The 18,887-nt window shown below is 35.2% G+C and overlaps 1 protein-coding gene across 1 annotated transcript; it reads right to left on the bottom strand.

Moving 5' to 3' along the window:
• Nucleotides 1-461: 461 nt before the first annotated feature.
• On the bottom strand, nt 462-13,027 carry Smp_134040 (putative elf1; the record flags this gene model as incomplete). The annotated part of the gene is made up of 6 exons (XM_018795365.1): nt 12,803-13,027; nt 10,321-11,190; nt 2,923-3,024; nt 2,574-2,685; nt 2,026-2,114; nt 462-511 (listed from the first exon to the last, which is right to left on the bottom strand). The coding sequence occupies exons 1-6, from the start codon at nt 12,918-12,920 to the stop codon at nt 462-464; spliced, it is 1,341 nt and encodes a 446-aa protein (XP_018649685.1). The 5' UTR covers nt 12,921-13,027.
• Between the last annotated feature and the right edge of the window lie 5,860 nt (nt 13,028-18,887).

Genomic DNA, 18,887 nt, shown 5'->3' with positions numbered 1-18,887 from the left:
AAGTGTAAATTATAGTCAGTTTTACTTTTGATATCATGATTGTTATTTTAACTTAGATTTTCAGATAGTAGAATGATTAGTAGTAGTAGTAGTGGTCGGCGGCGGCGGCCTATGCTCCATCAGGAGTAACAGGCGTAAGTAAGTAGTAGTAGTCGTCATAGTTATTAAATAAAATGCCTAAATGTTTGATCAGAAACATATTTTTTTTCTCTGAAATAAAGTCATAGATACCGGAATAGGAGATTAATTAAGTGTAATTATATTGGGTTTTGTATTCCTTTCCGAAAATTCTGTTACTATGGTTTTGTTTGTTATTGTTATAGGTGATGGTATCATCTTTGTTACTGATGTAGCAGTAGTTGTTGTCACTGTAGTTGTTATGAATGAAGATGGAAATGATATTGTAGGAGTAGTAGTAGTAGGATGTTGAGTTTTATGAAAATCTTCCAAGAATTGATAAACTAAACGTTGTCCTTTGACTTTTCGTAGAATATTCTGTGCATAATAATACCTAAACGAAATATGATGTAACAGAAATAAAAACAACAATCAAAATAATGTTAATTTTTACATTGCTCTTTATTTATACTCAATATATAGTTAAGAGCTCGCGCGCGAAACTGATAGGTTCTGGGTCCGAATCTCGTGAGGCGGGATCGTGGACGCGCATTGCTGAAGAGTCCCACTATAGGACGAAACGGCCGTCCAGTGCTTCCAGGTTTTCCACGCCAGTCTAGCTTCAATTAATTCATGATCTCAACTATTAAAATATAGTTATATATTATTCCGAATATAACACTTTAATTAATTGGTTATAAGCCATGAACATAAACTTCAGAAATGCTCACTTAGAATAGCTGGTTCATTACAGAAAAGCTAGGTTCGGACCTTAAGAAAACTTGATAAAAGCAAGTTTCCTTCAAGTCAATAGGATTTCATTCTATTATGGGACTCCTCAGTAGTACGCATCCACGATCCCGCCTCACGAGATTCGGACCCAGAATCTATCAGTCTCGCGCGTTGATTTCATTTTACTGCGATTAAGTGTTTGGGGAATTATGGGGGATACACTTTTTTGTCAGATCATGACTGAACTGATCAAACCATTTACCATTGTTTTCAGAGAGTTACTATCTCACAGCAGACCTGGTTGAACTCTACTGGTCATGGCTTTTCACTAGAACATCGGCCGATTCATGATCATAATCATAAACTTAACAATCTCTACAAACCCATGCTGATGATTATCATGTACTCACTAGTTATTAGCTTCGTGAGGGAACTTTCAAAGTTCTAGTGAGAAGCCGTGACTAGCACAGCTAATCCGTGTCAGGTAGAGACAGCTATCTACCTCAGTACAATGAAAGATGGTCGCGTAATTTCGTGAACTGGTTGAAATTAGACATTAACACCGTTAGATACCGGCTTGGTGGTCTATAGCTGCAGCGTTCGCACACGAGACCAAAGGTCCTATTTTCGAATCCCACTTGCCGGGTCGGAGGTACGCACTGCAGGGGAGTCCCGTACTGGGACAAAAACGGTCGTCCGGTGCTTCCAGGTCTACAAAGGTGATCTAACATCGATCGGTTTTTCATTAAATGTACTGTAAATCTCTGTTTTTTAATTACTTATACGAACCTTTATTCACCATGTATGTTTGCTCATTATTACCAGTTTCTGTGAAATTTAATGTATTAAACAATTTTCAAGTGGTAAAGTAATTTCAAATGTCTGAATTTGAATTCAATATAAATGAACTTGATATTTATGTCTCACTATCACTTTGTCTATGTTGAAGTTAGTCAGTTTTATTCTCCTTTTCCTCAAGGTTCAACCAACCAATGCAAAGGACTTTTCTGCGTGAAACAGGATTATATAATTAGAGTTTCTGTCAACACTAATCCTGCTATCTTCAATAGAACTGTTCTGCGATAGAAGCTACTTCAGCCTATATATCCCCAAAGATAATAAAACATTCGTCAATTTCGATTTCGGGCTATTAACTCATAAGTGGAGATAACTTACGGGAATTCGTTATTAAATATTCCAGTGCAATTTGTTTTAATGTTAAATGTTCACAGTATAATACATCGAAATTCATCATCGTAGCATGCCTAAAACCTAACAAAAACACATGAATCAGAAGGGGATTTTGTGGAGATTTCAGTATTTTCAAAGTTGAAACCATAAGTCAATTGAAGCTAGACCACCATGCAAAACCTGGGAGCACTGGACAGCCATAATAGGACGAAACGGACGTCTAGTGCTTCCAGGTTTTCCATGGTGGTCTAGCTTCAACTAGCTCATGAATCCTTGAATATGTGAACTTCTGTTAATCATCGTTGTAATCAAAGTAGTTTACATAAATTATCAGAAGGGGTTTTGTGGAGATTTAGTATTTATCATAGTTGAAAGCGTGAGTCAATTGAAGCTAAACCACCATGGAAACCTGGAAACACTGGACGGCCCATCAAAACTGTTAGGATCCGTATGACATCTTCATCAATTAAGAGTTCTTAACCAAAAATAGTCGAATATAATTAAATACATTTAAAGAGTTTCGTAAGACTTACCTAAGTGCTCTTCCCATTGTTTCATAATTCATATTTGGTTTGTGTTTATGTAAACCCCATAAATGAGCAACTGCTGCACTGTTGACTAATTTAAACATATTTTGTGATTTGTCTACCCAACAAATTAAATGTGGATTATATTCAGATTTATTGAGCAGGTAATATAAAAATTGTGATAACTTAAATGGGGATCGTTTCAGTGAAAAAGATCGGGATTTTAGATTGAGTAGTTTATCATGCATTGGAAAATAGCTTTTAGGAGATGAAGTCGCAGACGATGATGATGAGGATGATGAAGCTGATGATGATAAAGATGAAAAGGAGAAACATGATGACAATAATGAAGAACTTTTAGGAGGAGAATCTGGAGACATAAGCATATCTGAGTTATTATTATTATCTTGGCTGAGATTTGTTTGATATTGATTTGGTGCCAACGGGGATTTATAATCTGAAGATGACAAAGAGAAGAAATATATTTTGAATTGACCTAAGTTGTTTGTCTATTGCTGTATATAGTTATATAATATACCCTTATGGGTTAGGGTAATCTTGCACTGATTTTCAGGAGAACCAGACACCACCCAGACTTTCACGCGGCAACCCAAGCAGTACAGCTCAACCCCGCCCTATAGAAGAACCAGACACTATATAGGCTTCAACGCTACAATCCGAGCAAGCACAAGCCAATCCTGTGGCGCAACCACTCAGGTACCAAACATCCTGGTGGACCAATTGCTGTATATGGTTATAATTAAGTTTGATGTTTGGAATTTCCCAATAGTAATCAACTTGAGCATCATTTTGTTTTGATATCACAGTGAGAGTTATACTACTAAACAATTCAGTCAAGAACAGTATGAAACTTTGAAAGCGACACACATGTTTATACTGGCTATGTGGAAGGTAACGATATTTCTAACTTTCTAGAATCTCAAATGATGTAGCGTTTACTAGCTTTGAATGATATTTTTGACCATAAAGAGAAATTAAAAAGAAAATCTAATCAAGTATTTTATAAAACTTAATTGATAACTGACAGTTATACTATTCAAGTCGACATCGTAATTGATAGAGATGTCAAAAAGACTGAACATTGTCAGATATCATTGCTTATAATGCTTGTGAATTAAGAGGCTATATCGAGGCAATACCCACAGTATGCACATATGGCCAATAAGAGACTGATCAATTGCAGTCCTAAATAACAATGGGAAGATTCAACCAAACAATACCAAGTGAGTTTAAACTTTACCCCATTGCATAAGTAAGTGGCTATCAGGACTCAGTAGGTAAGTGGATAACGCGATGGCGTTTGAAGCGAACGGCACAGTATTTATGTCCCACAGTGAACATCAACTTTGAGATGCGGGTACATCCATCTGACGAGTCCCAAATAGGACGAAACTTGCGTCTAGCTGGATTCCACTGCTATCCACTATCCATCTTTGCTTATAATGATTGTCAGATATAGTTTATGTCATTCTCACTTCTTTTCAAAAACTGTCAAAGAGGTATATACCTAAATTTTTAAACATTAAAACAATCAATGTTGACCTAAAACTGTTAAGTTAAAGTTTTAGCTTTTCTAGTCATTGATACCAACCTTTAGAAATGGCTAGTTAATAACACTCAAACATTATTACACTACTATCATTCAGAAACAAAATAACTGTCAATGAAATGTATAAAAGAAGTAAAATAATTAATTAGCATATCCAGATAGATTTAAAGTATGAGATAGTCTATGTCAATAATGTTAAGTTATAACCAAAACGTCAGTCAACTCATTAGAGTGATTGAAAGCATTAGAACTGTTACTTAGTACAATTGTTAGTTACTATTTTTGAGTTTTTGAAGGGATACTACCCCCCGAATTCAGGGTTTGAAAAGTTGGAAATGAAATAAAAATGATCTTGGTGGTATTTTAATAGTATTCCAACACGAGACAATGGGTTTTAAGCGTTCTTTATGCCCTAACGCTTCAGAATGGGCTATTATGTTTACTACCCTACATATGTGTTGTATGTAGTATATGCTATATTGCTATGTAGAGCTGAGGGTCTCATATGAGACCGGAGGTTCACCATTGACATTGTGGATGGTTCGGCATTACTTTAACAAGTTTTATCAACTGTTCATATGCGAAATTAGTTTGCTGGTTAACCGATTTCATTCATACTGGTGGTTGCTTTTCAGTGTTCTCAAGGGCTATTGTCATTGGAGCATTGTAAGGAATGTCGACATTGCTAACAGTAATAAGTTTGACTGTCATGTAAGCGGAACGGGTCAACTTTGACCTGTTCATGCTGTGCATAATTGATTTACGCGATCACTGATCGGAATAATTATGCATGTGATGTGAATGTGTATATGAATAGTGCGAATGGTCCACCAGGGTGCTTGGTACCTGTGTGGTTGTGCCAAAGGATTGAGCTGTACTATTCAGATTTTGGCGTTAAAGCCTATATGGTGTGAAACGGGGTTGAGCTGTACTGTTTGGGTTGTCACGTGAAAATATGGGTAGTATCTCATTCTCTCGAAAACCAATGTAAAATTACCCTGGCCCATAAGGGTATATTACATAATTGTGAACTAACTGAGTTTAGGAAGTCTTTCGCTTTCGAAAAAACCTTTGAAATCTATTTACTGGCTTCAGCATATGGTTTTACACAAGAGAGAGAATGAAAAAATTACAAGCTTTAAAGATGTTGAGGAAACATTTTTAGTTCATTTTGATGGTGTTCATTTCGTCATTGGGATGATTAATAAACAAAAAGGTAAGTGCTCACTAGTGACTGGCTTCAAGAGGTATTTCATGGAGTTCTAGTATGAAGCCCTGTCCAGAGGAGTTCATCCGTGTCTGTTGTGAGGCAGTTACTCACTGGACAAAATAATGGACGGTGGCGCAATATCATGGATTGGTTGAAGTTAGATGCTAACACTGTTGGATGCTGACCGGCTCAGTGGTCTAGAGTTTAAGTGTTCGCATGTGAGACCGAATGTCCTGTGTTCTAATCCGACTTGCGTTATCGTGGATGAACACTTTTCTAGCTGAAAGGCGGACATCTTCAATGTACTGGAATGGTGTATATTTCAGTGAAGGTTTCATTATAATTTATTGAAATTCTCTCAGATTGATAGCTTAGAATTATCATTAACCAGCGAGGTGAGATTATAATTAATGAATGACCATTGAGTGATACTAAAGTGACCTTGAGAGTGTCCACCTAATAACGAGGACCAAATGAAGATTATAAACCAGTGTGAGGGGTCGAAATTATGATTTACAGTTAATCGTTAGGGTTAGGAATTAGATTTAGGGTTTTTATCACGAGTTGACATCAGTTATAGTGCCAAAACGGTATTTACCCAAATGAATGAATGAATTTCGTGCCAAGATCCAAGACTTCTTATCTTATACCTGATTGGTTCGTCCGTAATTTATAGTCTCGCCACTAGCTCATAGTGACTTAATTATATGTCCAATATATATTTCTTAAAATGCAAAGTTCTGTTATTTGTAGACCTTAAATGAATAAAGAATAGCCTACGTTTCTGAAACATTCATGTCATTTGGTCAATTCTTGAAATCATTTCGCTGTGGTCTATCCTAACAAATCCAAATACAGTATGTGAGTCAACTTGTGAGAGATAAAAATCTTTCTAAAAACCATTGAAGTTTCATTTATGATAGTGTGATTTTTTAAAACAGATATGTTAAACTTTTTACTATACGGTACGAATACTAGAATAACTCCGCTTGTAGCTCCTCCGGGGGCTACTGCTGGTCCCAAGCCCAGATAAAGGAGGAGGGTTGGGCATAGGGTTAGCGACCCCATCCCGTAGAAAACTAACTCACGAAAAAAAAATGCTAACCGTAAGTAATGAATACTAGTAAAAGATATTTATCTAGCCTATGATCTCTCATAATATAGCTGTACTAATTGAATGCTCTGGTCAACCTTTAATTCTTTGATGGGGACATAATTATTATTCACATCTTACACCCAGCTGACGAGTACCAACTGGGACGAAACGTAAGTCCTGGATTTTACTGTTAGCCGCTATCTAACTTTGTTTAGAGAGCATATGACTTAAGGTAATGTCGAGGCAATCCGCACAGTATGCACATATGGCAACAAGAGATTGATCAATTGCAGTCCTAAACATCAATGGGAAGATACAAGTAAACATTACCAAGTGACTGTACATTTATATTTTTACACCATTATTAAACCTTTCACTTTAATACTTTTTTTAAATGTTGACTTGATTCACTGCAATCAATGTGAAATGTTCTATTATTCTGTTACTACTCTCATCTTTACTTTGACAAGAGTGTTATCAATTTGTTTTTCTCACATTAAACAGTTAAAGTATTATCCTTCTGTTTAAAATACAAATATAAAGATAGGTTTGTTTAAGGCAATAAAGTTGCAATTGATTGAGCACTGGGTGGTGATCAATATTATGTATGTCAGGTCTTTCTTAGTGCAGATCTAATCCTATCGATCAAGTTGCAATGTGGCCACCAGTCTAGGTGACTCGAAATTGCGTTCACTATGTTGGGATGAGATGATAGTTGGAGGTAGTCAACAGGAAAACCTGAACGTAGGTTTCGTGCTATTTGACACTCATCAGTAAGGTGTACCTTTAATCTTGAGGGAACTGATGCTCCCTGATGGATTCGACCTCGTTTTACTCAGCTTCACAGTCAGAAACGTTACCACTGAGTTCTCCAGACCATGACTGACCTCCTGTAGGACTGAGATGTATTGTAATTGATTGATCACTGAACGATGATCAATGTCATATATGTCAGATCTTTCTTAGTGCAGATAGAATCCTATTGATCCTATTCACTAAGAGATTCTTTTTGCTTGTATAAGGTCAAGTTTACGATGAAAAGATGAACTAGATAGATTGCAACTTTATTAAAATTACTTCTCGTGTTAAGTTCATTCACACAAATGTAACATTAATAGAGGTGAGTTTTAAGTCAATAGTTTAATACTATACTATATTCTTTCGATTAACTGACGGTACCATAGGAAATGAGGAAATATTATATGGAGTCTTTTATGATTCATGTTTATTAATTGTTTACTTTGATTAGTTTAGATAGGAGGTCCAAGTCATTGCTATAAACTTTTACAAAGATACAGACTACTAGAAGATTATTTACAAGTAATTAGTAATATAATGCTATTCTCTTCAGAATTTGTTTAACAATAAAACTTAACCAGAAAGGGTTATGTGGAAATTTCAGTACCTGGAAACCCTGGACGGCCGTTTCGTCCTATTATGGGACTCCTCAGTGGTAGTGCGCATCCATGATCCTGCCTCACGAGATTCGAACCCAGGACCTATCAGTCTCGCGCCAGAGCACTTAACCGATAGACCACTGAGCCAGGAAGGATTATATTCTAACCTTAACCTACCAATTGAATATTGTAAGATTTGCTGAATATATAAAAGTGTAGTGATTGTTTAAAATGATGAGGTGAATTTGTTTCGTTTAGATTCTAACATTTCATACTTGTATGGAGTCAGTTACAGCAGGTTGATAAGATAGATGTTTCAACATTACAATTCCTCTAAATTTAATGTTTCTGGTGAGGTTTGGTTCTCTGAGTTGGGTAGTTCAATCGTTTCCTTTTTATAAAACTTCCTATCTATGCATTATAGTACTTGACTAGTAAAGGAAACTTCTATCTAAACATCTCAAATAAACCTATTCTTCTACTAATCGTTCATTACTTGTTATTCAGTATCATATAGATTGATATCTATAATTATTTATTCAATTAATGATAGATGGATTATAAGCCTGGATTATGTAATTGGATTTCTTGCTGGTTGGTAGTATTTATCATATTGAATAAAGTAATCCTAAACATTAAATGAACTCTTTTATAAATGATTAATAACTAGTATGAATCCTGGAGTGAAAACTGTCATCTCACAACATAAGTCTCATACCACATTGTTAAATAGGTTAACCTACTAGATATATCGAGTCACCTGAACCGATGGATCTCAGTTGGTACCGAAAAATTAAACTCGGTATTAGGTGAAGTCTTATTATTGAACAATTAAGGTATATTCAATGTGAAATATGTGGTCTCATTATCTCATGACAGTTAATCATTCAATAATTCACAAGGTCAATGTTTAACATCACTGAGCTAAGTATATTACAGACGAAAACACTACACGATTCCTAACCCTACGTAGTCAGCCAAATAAATCGTCTGAAAACTTTAAGAATCACCAAATCAGTTTTTCATCTAAATTTTGATGATACAATGAAGCCAGTTATTTAAAACCATTATAAACATATCAGTTAGTTATTATGACAATTAGTTTATATCTGTTAAACAGGTTCAAACATGTTGTTAGTCTTTTTGTTTGTCATTTTATACTTTATATTACTCCAAGTCTTTTAAAGACATAGTAAACTAAACTAAACCTAAATATTTATACACTAATATAATCCTGTCAGGAGAAGACGATCAGTGTAGCGGCAGCCTCAGAAGCAGTAGGTCTCAATATAAACAAATGGAAAAGCAATACTCTCCTATGCAATACAGCATACACCAATCAAATCACACTTGACGGAGAAGCTATGGAAGATGTGAAAACCTTTACATATCTAGGCAGCATCATTGATGAACACGGTGGATCACATGCAGATGTGAAGACGCGGATTGGCAAAGCAAGAACAGCGTATTTACAACTGAAGAACATCTGGAACACAAAACAATTGTCAACCAACACCAAGATCAGAATTTTCAATGCAAATGTCAAGACAGTTCTACTGTATGGGGCGGAGACGTGGAGAACTACGAAAGCCATTATCCAGAAGATACAAGTGTTTATTAACAGTTGTCTATGCAAGATACTTCCAATCCGATGGCCAGACACTATCAGCAACAAACTGCTGTGGGAGAGAACAAGCCGGATTTTAGAGGAGGAAGAAGTCAGGAAGAAGTGCTGGAAGTGGATAGAACACACACTGAGGAAAGCACCCAAGTGCATCACAAGGCAAGCACTCACCTGAAATCCTGAAGGTCAAAGGAGAAGAGGAAGACTAGAGAACACATTACGCCGAGAAATGGAGACAGACATGAGAAGAATGAACAAAAATTGGATAGAACAAGAAAGGAAGGCTGAGGGCAGAGTGAGTTGGAGAATGCTTGTCAGCAACTTATGCTCCATTGGAAGTAACAGGTGTATGTAAGTAATTAAGTAAGTATTCAACTTATACTTCAAAAAGTAAACCAGATATTCTCTGTTCATAGTTTTTGAAGCAGAGATAATAACATAACTTGTATCAATCACTTAATTGTGATATGATTTATGATAGCAACCTAAAGTTAACCGTTATTTAGAAAAAAAATCAAATCATGAGAAGGAGTTTTTGTGGAGATTTCAGTAATTTCATAGTTAAAATCATAAGTTAATTGAAGCTAGAACACCATGGAAAATCTGGAAACACTGGACGGCCATTTCGTTCTATTATGGGACTCCTCAGCGGTGCGCATCCACGATCCCGCCTCCCGAGATTCAAACCCATGACCTATCAGTCTCGCGCGCGAACGCTTAACCACTAGACTACTGAGCCGGTCAGCATCTAACGGTGTTCATGTCTAACTTCAATCAATCCACGAAATTGAGCGACAATTGAATTATTAATAATATATATATTCGTGTATTTATCAATAAAGAAATTAAGATCTACCTGTAGATCTTCGAGATGATCTATGATATTTCTCTGATCCAATTTTATTCTTCATTATATTTATCAATGTCTTTTTAGCAGGACTTTTCAAATGTTTCAAATCTAAAGAATTGACTTTTTGTATTCGACTTTTATTGAATTCATGATTATGAATTGGATGATCTTTCAAAGAATGATTCATTGAGAAATCATGATCTTGACAATTGGCGAATTCATTATTACATAATGGATGTATATTATAATCATTATTGTTCATTGCTATGCTCTGTGCACTTATATTATAAGACAAATCATTCATTATAGGTATATGAATAGATGTTAATTGAGTAGTTTTTGGATATTGTTCCATAGAGTAATTCATTATATAATGATTAGATGATGGAATAGAATGTAATTGAGATTCATTTCTATTCTTTTGAAGATCAATAATATTCGATGATGATGTCATTGACGATGATGGCGGTGAAGATAACGATGACGATAGCGGTGAAGATGATGATAATGGCGGTGAAGATGACGATGATGATGACGATAAAGATAATGATAATCCTAATAAGTCAATTGATGATGATATATCATTTGTTTTATTGACTATAACACGTAGGTCTTCCGCTTCTTCTATATTATTATTATTATTACCCTTATTCATATTCATATTCTTATTATTATTATAATAATCATAATACATTTGTATTATATTAATATAACATAATAAAAATTGAATATATGATTTATCATTTAAACAAACAAACGATGAGGATGTTTGCGCCATTTTTAAAAATTCAAAAAAATTTTTTAAAATTTCTAAATTTATTTGATTTATATCCATAAAATTGATTGATAATAATGATTGACATAAATAATTAAACACTAAAAAAAAAGGAGAAAAAAAAAGAGAGAGAAAGAAAAGTATACCAGGTTACTTATATCGATATAAGTAGTATATAATGATGGTCAGTAGAAGATCGATAAGGAAAGAACACGAACTAAGCGTAGTAGCTATGGAACTGCATAAACAATAATAATCGAAGGCTATGGATTGATATTTACAGAAGAAATAGTCAAAATTGAGTCGATTGGTTGGTAGGTTGCAAATTAACTATTTACTGTATGGTTGTCAGATTTTAGTGAGACTTTTTCGTGTCAAATACATTCGATTGTTCCCACTCGTGTCCTTATTCACTACGCTACTAACTAAGCATTATTCATTGTATCATTTAATGGTCACTAGTAAATTGATCCTACTGTTGTGTGGGTTACTTATATCCACATAAGTAGTATATGATAATGGTCAGGCATAGAATGTATTTCCCTTGAAGATCGATAAGGAGAGTGCGGGAACGGGATGGAATTGGTATGAAAATGTATGAACAATAAAGTCGAAGACGATGAACTGATATTTGTAGAAGGAATAGTCAAGATTGAGGCAATTGATTGATAGTTTGCATATAAACTGTTCACTGTATGATAAATTCAGTTAGTATTGTTTGTTTGAATATTCCCATTGGTGTTTTAGGACTGCAATTGATCAGTCTCTAATTAGCATATGTGCATACTGTGAGTTATGCCTTGATATAACTTTAATTCTCAAGCATTATAAGCAAAGATAGATAGTGGCTAGCAGTGAAATCCAGGACACGTGTTTCATTGTCCTATTTGGGATTCGTCAGCTGGATGTACACCTGAATTTCAGAGATGATGTGCACTCTGGAACTCGAACCCAGCACCTTTCGCTCCAAACGCCATCGTGTTTAAATATCTGGGCAACATGTTCCTGTCATCTAGATGGACTGATATTTACAGAAGGAACGGTCAATATTGAGGCAATTGATTGATAGTTTGCATATTAGCTGTTTACTGTATGATGGTCAGATTTTAGTCAGATATTCTGTAATTTCGTGGCTGAATGCATTCGATTGTCCCCATTCGTGTTCTTGTTCACTACAGTATGAGTAGGATTTATTTTGAAACTATACAGAATGATTTGATAGACATTAGTTGTACTGTCTGTCTTCAAAAGTGAAATTATATTCAAGGATTCAATTATTTAACTTCTGTCCATTCCTAAACTCATATACTTTATAACCTTATATAGAAATAGTTGACATTAGATAAATGACTATATTTGGTTATCATTGTATAATGGTGTGACATTTTAAAACTAATCTAAGTTATAGAGCAGTTTTTAACTATCACTAATAACCTCAAAGGATGATCTAGTTGGAAAACACCATTGTATATATCTTCATCAGAAGTCAAGATCTAACTTGGCATACTGAAGCGAAATGGAAAACATGAAGGAAATCAGTAGTAGACATGAAAACGATGAATGTGAACTGGAAACGATTTCCCAAGACAAGGTTGGATGAACACTGCTAGTAGGCCGCCTATGCTCCTCCACGAGGGTTACCAGGCGTAAATACTTCAATTTCATAATACATTTAAAATTATTATTAATAATAATAATAATAAATAATCTTACTTGTAGTTTGTTGTATTTGATTATATTCTGTATTTAATTGTGTTAATAATGAATGTTTATTTGAATTATTTAAATGTTTATAAAATAATTCACATAAAAGATTCCTTGGATTATTCATTCCCCTTTTTTTGGTGTTTGTTGCCTTGGTTTTTAAAAAAAAATGATTATGATTATGTCACCACTATACAATGATACCTAAATGAATGAATGTCATACACAAAATCAATAATATGTAGATGTATATGGATATAGATGGGGGAGAGATAGATTACATTAGGTAAATTTGTTCCAAGTGGAAAAATATATCCGTTTTAATAGTTGCTATGATTGGTTCCTCTCTCTATATATATAGTTACTAGGTAATAATAATAATAAGAATAAGAATAAGAATAATATTTGTAATGGACAATATAGAAATTGTAATAAGTAGTATGAGTCAATAATACAAAATTGTATCCTTCCAAGTACTCATGCACAGTAGTATATATGTGCATATATATGTGCACATAGATATACATATAAGAATACAGACATATCAGTACATACAACCATTTGAGTAAGTCATAGTTAATTGTGTTTAGATTATGATTATGATTATTACCTTTTGTGTTAATTTTACTCATAGTAATAAAAGAAAAAAGATATAAGAATAACGAATCAGAACTGATCCAATAGTGATATATATAAAGGTATTATATTAGATAGAAACTCAAATTGTGCAGTAGCTAGCACACAGGATACTAACACTTACACCCACCTATGATTTCATCCTAAGGACACATTCAAAATATTTAATAAACTATACTTAAATATCTTTTCTTTAGTTCTGATATAGATATATACAGAAAGCACGTATATTCATTTATTGAATTAACCTTAAATTAAGTAGTATATAATGATAGTCGGGCATTGAATGTATTTCACTAGAAGATCGATAAGGAGAGAGAACAGGAACAGGATGGAATTGGTATGAAAATGAATGAACAATAATAATAATTGGAGACGATGAACTGATATTTGTAGAAGGAATAGTCAAGATTGATAATTTGCAAATTAACTGTTTACTGTATGATAAATTCAGTTAGTATTGTTTGTTTGAATCTTCCGATTGATGTTTAGGACTGCAATTGATCAGTCTCTTATTGACATACTGTGAGTATTGCCTCGATATAACCTTAATTCACAAGCATTGTAATCAAAGATGAATACTGGCTAGCAGTGGAATCCAGGACGCGCGTTTCGTACTATTTGGGACTTGTCAACTGGATGTACCTGCATCTCAGAGTTTATGTTCACTCTGAATGGATAACATGATGGCGTTTGAAGCGAAAGGTACTGGGTTCGAGTTCCGGAGTGAACATCAACTCGGAGATTCAGGTTTACATCCAGCTGACGAGTCCCAAATTGTCGGGGATGTCAAATCCCCAGAACTTACTCAGTAAATGGCTTAATTTTGTAATTTTATTTTGAGAATTTGAATTTCTTTGTTTTCGCGCCAAAAGAGCTCTTTTCACTTTCGGGTCGAATTTCCCTCTTGTAAAATATCTTAATGCTATTGATCCATTGTTTTTTTGAGTGTGTTATTTTGTAATACTGCCCAAGGACATTTCATTGCTGTATATATACGTTTGATTTTTTCCTCTTATGATTGCTGTGCTTCTGGCTGTTATGGAATATATTTTCCCCGCTTCCAACTTGGACTTCTTACTCTAGTTAGCTGGGTCTGGGTCGCTACAGAATATCTAGCTTATCGATCTCTGGTCAAAAGTCTTTGTTCTGTTCTCTATTAGTGAATTCGAAACGCTTCAGATAAAACACAAATAGGATGAAACGCGTGTCTGGCTGGATTCCACTGCTAGCCAGTAACCATCATTGTTTACTGTATGGTAGTCAGATTTTAGTAAGATATTCTGTAATTCTGTGCTTAAATACATTCGATTGTTCTCACTCGTCTTCTTGTTCACTACACTATCATTAATTATTTCACCGTTGTTTAAAATAATTGGAATAAGGTGTGGTTCATCTGAATCATACGATATTCGTATATTCTTTGTGTTGTTACTTCTACATGAAACCAGATCTTGATATCCTTCCTTAAAAAAATGTATGATATATACACAATATCAACACTTATTAGGAGCCTATTTAGATATCTGGGCTACCTGTTCCTATCATCTAGATATTTCAACTAATCTGATTCCTTGTTTGTTTCAACAGATCGTTACGTCAATTAATCGCACAACCTAATAAGGTGACTTTGTGCAAAGTTCACGACATTTCGCTGTATAAGTTACAAAACAGTTCAATCAGAGACATCGTTGTTGTTGACAATATACATCTAAAAGAATGTACATTATTCAAATGTTGATTTCCTGAAGTGCTAACATCTAACTGACGACCGCTCAATATTTATCGTCAGCATCAACCAAGAAGCAAGAAACGGAAACTTGTTGAAATACTTTGTTCTGAGAATTCCATCTTATGCCAAAAATATAATATTGAATAAAGCTAATAATAATCTACATATACTTCAAACTTTTTCATCTTTCACCCTAAAGATTTTAGACTTAAAGATGTCAGCTCAAATTGTAGTAGTTAAGCTAATATTATGTAATGGGCTTTTTAACTGGGTATCACATTACAAAGCATATAGTTTTATAGGAATGTACAGGTGAACATCATTTAACAAAAATTGTTCCCTTGTCCTTGTTATCTAACAGAAGATTATGGATTATATATCGACTGTCCAATTATTAAACGACTTACCCATCCAGTTCAAATGGTGGTATGGAGATATAATTATCTGCGCAAATCATCAGTTTAAGCAGTCGAGCGAATCTTCAGAACACTGAAAACGATATCGTCTCATCTACCCTAACAATAACAGCGTTTCTCAGTAAAATCATAGATATAAGTTCAGAGTGACACTCCTTGGCTTACCGATCCCCGCCAAGGTCAAGGACAACCAACGCACATCAATGCGATCCACGCCATGAACTGACCCAAGAAGTGGTGGTCGAACTATGTTTGTTGTACATATTTTCAGTACTATATTTCTGTGATAAAACTGTTGATGTTATATGGTCATTAACGTAAACATAGTACCTGGATACGAAAAAGAATAATTCACGTAAGATATTAACCGTCAAGTGTGGTTTCGATCTAACTCTCCCTGTAGTTCTTCTGGGATTACTACTGATCCCAAGCCTGGGTAAAGATGGAGGTTTGGGTATGGGGTCAGCAACCCCATACCGTAGGAAAAAACCATGCTAAACAAATCTATCCACAAAAATCATTTAAATCATTCAAACTCTGTCCTGGGAGTCGAAGGATTTTCATTCAGAAGAATTAGGACGCCTCATGATGAAAGCCAAGATTCTTCGAAAGTCACAAGTCTAATGCCACCTCAAACAACCACAGCAACGGTTAATATCGTTACATGGAATTTCCTGAAAATGTAGGAGACCTGTAGGACTAATCAAATAGCTACGGAAGTGAGGAGATACAACTTGGCGGTTCTCGGAATAAGTGAAACCCATTAGACCCAAGTTTGATAGAAAGGGTAAGATACGGGAGAGATGCTGTTGTACTCTGGTCATGAAGAAGAAAATGCTCTACGCACTCAGGGAGTTGATATGATGCTATCCAAGAAAGAACGGAAAGCGCTTATAGGATGGGAATCTCATGGAACCTGAACCATGTAAGCATCCTTCAAAACAAAGAAGGATGGTATCACAATGAATGTTATCCAGTGTTATGCGCCCAACAATGATACCAATGATGAGGAGAAATATATGTTTTATGAGAGGCTGTAATCAATCATATTGAATCGCCCGGGAAAGCACCTGACCATCCCAATGAGAGACCTAATCTCCAAAGTCGGAATGAACAACACCGGATATAAAGATATTATGGGATGACATTGACTGGATAGGAGAAATGAACGAGAATGATAAGAGCTTCGCAAATCTACGTGCATTCAACAGAATGGTTGGAGCTGGCACAATATTCCTCCACAAATACATCAAAAAGCAACATGGGTCTCACCGGATCACACTACAGAGAATCAAATAGACCATATTTGTATCATTAAGAACTTCACAAGGTCAATGGAAGACGTGAGAACCTAGAGAAGAGCTGACGTAGCTTTAGATCACTATCTGATGGTTGCCAAGATGAAACTGAAGCTAAAGAAACACTAGATAACTGAGGAAACAGCATTACAAATGTTTAATACAGTCTTCCTTAGAGCTGCCGACAAACTGGGTCGCAAGAAGCATCATCTTAAGGAATGGATCTATATCGAAACACTGGGTATGATTCAAGAAAGGAAGAAGAGGGAGAAGACAGCAATTAACAACAGTCGGACAAGAATAGAGAAAGTCAAGGCACAACTGAATACACTGAAGCAAACAGGTAAGTGAATAAGAGCATTAGAGTTGACAAGCAGAAATATGTGAAAGAGCTAACAACAACAGCGGAAAAAGCTGCAATAAAAGGAAATATGAAACAACTACATGACACAACGAATAAACTGGTAAGGAGATAAAGTAAACCAGAGAAACCGTTCAAGGACAAAGAAGGCAAGACAGTCATCGAGATTCAAGAAGAGAGGAACAGATTCGTAAAGCACTTTGAGGAACTCATGAATAGGCCAGCTCCACTGAACCCATCGGACATCGAAGTAGCACACATAGACATCCCGATAGATATCGCTCCACCAAAAATCAAAGAAATCAGGATGGCCGGTCATCAGACAAATGAAGAGTGGGAAAGCAGCAGAACCTGACAATATACCAGCTGAAGCACTCAAGTCAGACATAGAAGCAACTGAAAACATGCTCTACATTTTATTGAGGAATATTTGAGAGGAAGGACAAGTGCCATCGACAAACTGGAAAGAAGGACACCTCATCAAGATGCCGAAGAACGGTTGTGAAAACTGCAAAGGAATCACACTGCTATCGATACTAGTAAACGTTTTCAACAGAGTGTTACTGAATCGGACGAGATATTCAGTGGACTCCCAACTTCGAGATCAACAATCTGAATTACTTAAGGATCGGTTGTGCACAGACAAAGTAGTGACACTACAGACCGTAGTTGAACAATCAATTTAATGGGTTTCATCACTATATATCAACCTTATCGACTATGAGAAAGCATTCGACAGTGTGGATAGTAGAACATTATGGAAACTTCTTCGACGCTATGGTGTACCTGAGAAGACAGTCAACATCATCTGGAATTCATACGACAAACCACCCTGAAAATAATGAATCAAGGACAACTGACAGACGCATTCAAAGTAAGAAATGGATTCAGACAAGACTGTCTACTTCCCCTCTTTCTCTTTCTTCCGGTAGTTGACTGGACTATGTAGATCTCCACATATGAAGAGAAGTATAGACTACAGTGGGCAGTTTGAATCCAACTAGACGATTTGGATTTCGTTAGCCCTTCTATCCTATACACACGAACAAATGAAGGTCAAGACAACTAATGTAGCAGCAGACTCTGCATTAGTAGGCCTCAATATACACAAAGGAAGAACTATGACTCTCAAATACAACACAGAGAATACTTACCATTCACACTAGATGGAGAAACTCTGGAAGATATGAAATGTTGCATGTACCTGAGAAGCATCATCGATGAACAAAGTGGATCCAATGCAGACGTAAAGGTGAGGTTTGTCAAAATATATTATATTAATCATATATATATATAATGTAGATCTAGCAGTCACGTTATAAAGCTGAATCACACATGTTTCATACTATAATTTCTAAATCAAGGATAAATTATTTAGCCGAGAGCGAATAAACCTTAAAAGTAGATCCACGACTTTCAGGTGATTTTCTCTTATAATCAAACAGGAATAGCTATTGTAAGTTTACAGAAACTTAAACGTTACTATGACTACAGCCTTTCTAGTTGTTAGCAAGACTGAATACTAATTTGATTTTTCCAAATACTTATGAGATTGAAGTGTTTGATAAAAGTTAGATTTCTTTCCTGTTATCACCTAAGTGTTCAAACACCAAACACTCATAGAATATATGGAAATTAATAACTCTCTAAT

The sequence above is a fragment of the Schistosoma mansoni genome, chromosome 2 (assembly GCF_000237925.1).
Source record: "Schistosoma mansoni strain Puerto Rico chromosome 2, complete genome".
NCBI classification, from domain to species: Eukaryota; Metazoa; Platyhelminthes; class Trematoda; order Strigeidida; family Schistosomatidae; genus Schistosoma; species Schistosoma mansoni.
The sequence above is the reverse complement of the archived record's forward strand: the minus strand, read 5'-3'. Positions and strand labels throughout refer to the sequence as shown.